We start from the raw sequence: 6,625 nt of genomic DNA, 5'->3' as shown, positions 1-6,625 counted from the left end.
TTGGTATACAGGTGCCATTTAATCAGTTCAAATTTGGAAGCTACATCTTCAAGGGTCCGAGAGAGCTCACTCCCCCCATATTTTCCCCCTTTACATGTTTTCTTATAAGACACACAGCTTAATCAATTAACAAACTAAATAGCTTATATACGGGCAATATATTACAGATGGGTTTATGTCAGAGTAAGAGATCACGTGAAATGGACCATGTGGTACCCCAGTGCAGGATGTCTTGGGAGAGCCCTGAGGACACTGACAGTAGCGTCTCTAAGGAAGTAGTGCTGTATGAATACAGACACATGCGGATCTGTATCTACATCCATCTGACTAGGCCAAAAGGAGCAGGTAGATGCAAGATAGAGACACACACATGCTGGATGGGGCCACTGCACACCTTGTCATGCCATTTGAAAGGGCAGTTACAGGTTGCTGGTTTTGCAGCCATTAAAATTACACTTTATGGAAAAGGCTTTTCTAATTGTATTTGAGTTGCTTTCTGTAGTAAGCATCGTTGGAGGAAGACCAAAGCAAGAGCAACTAGAAGTTAAATATACATTTAGCTTAGCTGCAATACAGAACTCTGGAGAAGAAGCAGGCTGAAAGATTGGTTTCAATTTTAGGCTCGGATTCTCTCCCTTGCCATTTTCTTAGAGTCGCGTGTCTGTGTTTGTGTGTGTGCGTGTGTGTCTGTCTGTGTGTGTGTGTGTGTGTGTGTGTGTGTTCCATCACATCATCTCCTGAAGAACGCTGGGTTTCGCAGGCAGGCGGCTAGTCACCTGCAACAACCCAGGGGTCCTGCTGAGGCTTCCAGGCTGCTGTCAGTGTCGGATGCCAGGGTCTGGTCGGTGGACATGGAGGAGATGTCGTTGACGGACGAAGACGGAGGGAGACTCTCACTGCTGTTCACTGCTGCACCTGTGCTAAGAAAATGAAGACCAACATGACTAAAACTGGAACTCGACTCAACTTCATATCACTCCAGATGCAGGCATGGGCAGACACAAGAGGTGGTGTTTAGTCCGTCGTTCATTCAACAAGACTTCCTGGAACTAATCCAGGGCACTATGTTCTATGGTGAAAATCGAAACATCATAGCACAGAGTCCCTAGTCACTAGTTATTCACTCTACCTTGGAAACCATCTGTAATGCTCTTAAAAGAAAACCAAAGCAAACAAAAATACCCCACTAAAAAACCCCACTCACCCCCCCACCTCCAATATTGCCATATAATTGTCCTGTGTGAGGTCAAGGCATTTTCATTTTTTAAAAGCTCCTAGACACTGTGTAGTCAAAGGTTGAAGACCACTGTCTTATTGAGAAGGAACATGAGCACGACCTTTAAATGTAATGATCTGAACCTGTACGTTTTTAATGTAGGGCTTTTTAAAACAAACACATGTAAGGGTCCTATTCCAAAAACATGGGCTGAACAGAAATCAGAATTACTTGGAGACTACAGCTCTTGAGAAATGAAGGCATATTAAGTAAATGTTATTATAGTCATTAATGTGATATCAAACTTAAAATCCATACAGAAAAGCTAAGTAGGACTTTCAGTAAGTTACCACAGGCCTAATAATAATAATAATAATAATAATAATAATAATAATAATAATAATAAAAGAAGCCAGAGCACTTTGGTGTTTTTAAGTAGGCTCCACGCTAGAGCCCACTTTTTGATTGTGTGTTTACTTTCTAGCAGGCTTGCTTACCTGACGATCTACAAACAAATATTCTGAATTATTAAATTAATTTGAAAAAATACCTTATTTATTTGCTCTGTGGGAATATAAAGATTTTGAAACTCCGAGAAGAAACTTGCCCATGGTAATCACTCAGTAACACTTGCTGAGCTATATATCTTTGAGAACTACAAAGGACAAGTAAGCCAGAGGCACTGTAAATATAATTAACCATAATACCCTGGAAACAGTTTCCTTTTTCTCTTTATACAGTCTTTATACTTCAGCAATATAGGTGGTAAAATGCATGCTTTGTGAAATAGTTTGCTATTAAAAATATCTGTAGTATAAATCAGCTAATAAAATCAGAAATGAAGAATTCTCACTAACATGTTATCTCATTTGAGCAAATATAGTGTGCAAGATACATCCGGTGAAAAATAACAGATCCGAAATAAGTTACAGTAGTGTTATCGCAAAGATCTAATAAATCAGAAAAAAATCTATGAGGAACTTATAGGACTCAACACCAAAAAAACGAACAATCTGATTAAAAATATAGGCGAAGGACCTGAATAGACATTTTTCCGAAGAAGACATACAGATGGCCCAACAGACCCATGAAAAGATACCCCACATCACACATCATCAGGGAAATGCATTTCAAAAACCCCAAAGAAATATCACCCAACACTTGTCAGATTTGCCAGCATAAAAAAAATAAGAAATAACAAGTGTTGATGAGAATGTGGAGAAAAATGAACCCCATGTACTGTTGATGGGAATGTACATTGGTGCTGCCACTGTGGAAAACAGTATCGAGTTTCCTCAAAAAATTAAAAATAGAAATACCATGTAATCCAATAATTCAATTACTGGGTATTTTCCCAAAGGAAACAACACTAATTTAAAAGATATGTGCACCCCTATGTTTATTACAATATTATTTACAATAGCCAAGATATGAAAGCAACCTATGCATCCATTGATAGACAAATGGATAAGCAAGACGTGTTATTTATATACATATATATATATAAATATACATAAATATGGTATAGTATGGAAGTACGTGGTATATATATATTATATATATAAATATGGTATGCTATGGAAGATATGGTATTTATATATATATAAATATATTTAAAAATGGAATATGACATAGCCATGAAAAAATGAAATCTTGCCATTTGCAACAACATGGATGGACTTAGAGGGTATTATGCTAAGTGAAATAAGGCATACTGAGAAAGACAAGTACCATATGATTTCACTCATATGTGGAATCTAAAAAACGAAACAAGTGCAGAAACAAACAAACAAACAAACAAAAAGCAAAATCAGACCTACAAACACAGAAAATAAACTGATGATTGCCAGAGGGCAGAAGGGTGGGGGGATGAGCAAAATGGGTAAAGGGGAGTAGGAGATATGGGCTTCTAGTTATGCAATGAGTAAGTCACAAGAATAAAGGCACAGCATAGGGAATATGCTCAATAGTATTGTAATAATGTTGTAAGGTGACAGAGGGCAACAAAACTTGTGGTGAGCACAGCATAAAGTATAGAGAAGTGGAATCACTATGTTGTGTATCTGAAACTAATGTAACATTGTGTGTCAACTATACTCAAATTTTAAAAAAAAATTAAAGATCTATGAAGTCGAGAGGTTAAAATAATCTCTTTGCTCTTGGGGTAGACATCTCTTCCCTATGGAAAAAATGTGATTAAAATGTGACAATATGTGGAGAGTACCCATACACAGAAGCTAAGAAAGATCATATGTGTTTCATAAGCATTTTAAAATTTAATTTGTTGATCATAAACATATTTATGTAAATTATGGGCAACATGAAAGAATACAAAAAGAGATAACAAGAGGCACTGATCCTCAAATAAATACTAACTGTTAAACTTTGGGTATATGTCTCCCTAGTGTTTTTGCTATGAAGTTTTTCTAGTTGTGATCATTTAATATATTCTTTTGTATCCTGTTATTTTTTATAAAAGCTTATGCATTTTTCATGTTCTTTAAACACAAAAGTATGAATATCTCCCAATCTTAAATGTCTCTAGATTTTTAACGCTCGTGTTATCATCTTTGTATAAATAGTCTCATTATCAGAACAATGTGTAATGTAAAGTTTCCTGACTTCAATTGATTCCAACTTTACTTAATTGTATCCTTATAGATATGGTCCCGAGCTGGTTCACTTCTTCTCCTGACACGGACTAGTAAATTTCATATCCTAGCAGACAACCTTTGACTTCCTTACATAGCCCAAGTGTCCAGGTCTGTCCTTGCCACCACAGTTTGGATTAAATTATACCAATACCAACATCCTTACGTATTTTCATAAATTTTGGTCACTATGATTGACTGCTCAGAATCTTCAAATTTCCACATCCTTATCAAAGGGTAGAGATTAAAACTAGACACAGAACTCTAATAAAGGCTCAAACAATTGTGGGCTGATAGAGTGAGATGGTTTTGTTCATACATCCATTCATCTCCTGGATGACATATCCTTATACTATGCAGGACTTTAAAATCATGATACCATCATTTAGATTTAGTTTTGACTTAAAATATGAAATATTGCTTATATTCCTTTTTGTAATAGCTTTATTGAGATGTAATTCACAAATTTAATTTGTATAATACAGTCGTTTTTAGGATATTCACAAAGTTGTGCAACCATCATCACAATCGATTTTGTAATGTTTTCAGCATCCGAACAGTACTCTATGTCTTACTTACCCACCACCATAGGCAATGACTAACACACTTTTGGTCTGTAACACTGCCTATTCTGGACATATTATATAAAAAGAATCATACGTGATCTTTTGTGACTGGTTTCTTTCACATAGCATAATGTTTTCAAGGTTCATTCATGCTGTAGCATGTAGCAATACTTTATCCCTTTTTACTACTGAATAATATTCCATTGTATGGGTATATCACTTTTGTTTACCTATTTATTAGCTGATGGACACTTGATAGACATTTAGGCTATTCCTATTTTTGGCTATTATGAATAATGTTGTTATAAACTTTCATGTACAAGTTTTTATTTCTCTTGGATAAATACCTAAACAGTGGAGTGGGCAGATCATAGAGTAGTTCTATGTTTAACGTTTGAGAAATTAACAAACTGTTTTTCAAAGTGGCTACACCAGTTTACATTCCCATCAGCATTGTATGTGGGCTCCAATTTTCTCTTATCCTCTCCAATATTCCTCATTATCTTTTTTACTGTAGCCATCCTAGTGTATGTTAAATGGTATTTCACTGTGGTTTGATTTGTATTTGCCTAATGGCTAATGATGTTGGGTGTCTTTTCATGTGCTTATTGGCTATTTGTATATCTTCTTTGGAAAAATGTCAATTCAGATTCTATGGCCATTTTCTATTATTTTTTTCTTATTATTGAATTATAAGAGTTCTTTATGTATTCAGGAGACAAGTCTCTTATTAAATAAGATTTGCAGATGTTTTCCTCCTACTGTATGGATGGTCTTTTCACTTTCTTGATGGTGTCTTTTGAAGCACATATGTTTTTAATTTTGATGTAGTTGAATTTACCTGTTATTTTTCCTTTTGCCACTGTGCTTTTAGTGTCATATCTAAGAAACCACTTCCTAACCCAAGATCATGAAAATTTACTATGTTTTCAAGTAAGAGCTTTAAAATTTTAGCTTTTACACTTAAGTCTATGATCCATCCTAAATCCATTCTTATGTACTATATGAGCTAGGAGTCCACCTTCATTCTTTTGCATGCGGATATCCAGCTGTCCTAGCACCATTAATTGAAAAGACAATTCTTTTCGCATGGAGTTGTCTTGAAATCCTTGCTACAAATCAATAGACCATAAACATAAGGGTTTATTTCTGGATTCTCAGTTTTATTTCATTGATCTATATGTACAGGCAAATACTACACTGTTATGAGCATTGAAGCTTTGTGATAAATTTTGAAATGAGGAAGTGTGAATCCTCCAACTTTTTTTTTTTTCAAGATTGTTTTGGCTATTCTGTATCTTCTGTATTTCCACGTGAATTTTAAGAACAGACTGTCAATTTCAGCAAAGGAAAAGACAGCTGTGACTGTGATGGGTATTGTGTTTAATCTGTATATCAATTTCGAGAGTATTCTCATCATAACAATATTAAATCCAATCAGTAAATGAATGGAATATCTTTTCATTATTTAGGTCTTTAATTTCTTTCAACAATGTTTTGTAGTTTTCAGAATAAAAAGTTTGCACTTCTTTTGTTAAATTTGTTTGTATTTTATTCTTTTTGATGTTATTGTAAAAAGAATTGTTTTCTGTTTGTCACTAGTATATAGAAATACAACTGACTGAATAAATAGGAAGTCTCAGTGTCAATGGATTGAGACCAAATGGATCAAATGATGACATATACATCTGATGAGTGTTATAATTAATCAAACTGCCCGTGTTAATGAGAAAGATTTTTGTTAGTGTGTTTTATTTAAATTATGACAAAATAACCAGTTTGAAGGTTTTAAAATAAAGTTTTGGCATTATACAAATCTTAATAAGTACATAAGTATTTAAAAGTATCTCTACATAATTGTCCTGATCTTCTCTTGAGCTAGGGTTTTTTTTCTCCTTTCCTGGCTGAAGCTGGTTATGTGGACATGTTCTGATTGTCACAGTTAAAAGTTCAGTATTGACTGAAATCAGAGTGAGAGAGAACTTAGCTGAGATAAGGCTCCATATTAAGAATACAATTTGATTTTTACAAATAAACAGAAACCTACAAAATGGCAGCTAGAGAAATGATACAAAGAACGTTGAGGAAATTTCCCCAGAAAAACAAATTTACATCTATAAATAATACTGAATGAAGGCAGCAAAACTGAAAGTAGTGTTCAATAAACACTTCAGATAGAAGGGATCATACTG

General features: G+C 34.6%; 1 protein-coding gene across 6 annotated transcripts in view; it reads right to left on the bottom strand.

Annotated features, from left to right (window-relative positions):
• MAPK10 (mitogen-activated protein kinase 10) overlaps nt 1–6,625 on the bottom strand; it is a 575,903-nt gene continuing 569,278 nt past the window's right edge. For 5 of the 6 annotated variants that reach the window (XM_008706167.2, XM_008706163.2, XM_008706168.2 and 2 more), the window contains one exon: nt 1–915. In XM_008706167.2, the coding sequence (XP_008704389.1) occupies nt 773–915 (143 nt within the window). In that variant the 3' untranslated portion in view covers nt 1–772. Of the gene's footprint in view, nt 921–6,625 lie in introns of all 6 variants that reach the window. The other variant, XM_040625182.1, reaches the window with a different exon arrangement.

This window comes from Ursus maritimus, unplaced genomic scaffold (assembly GCF_017311325.1).
Source record: "Ursus maritimus isolate PB19 unplaced genomic scaffold, ASM1731132v1 scaffold_8, whole genome shotgun sequence".
NCBI classification, from domain to species: domain Eukaryota; kingdom Metazoa; phylum Chordata; class Mammalia; order Carnivora; family Ursidae; genus Ursus; species Ursus maritimus.
The sequence above is the reverse complement of the archived record's forward strand: the minus strand, read 5'-3'. Positions and strand labels throughout refer to the sequence as shown.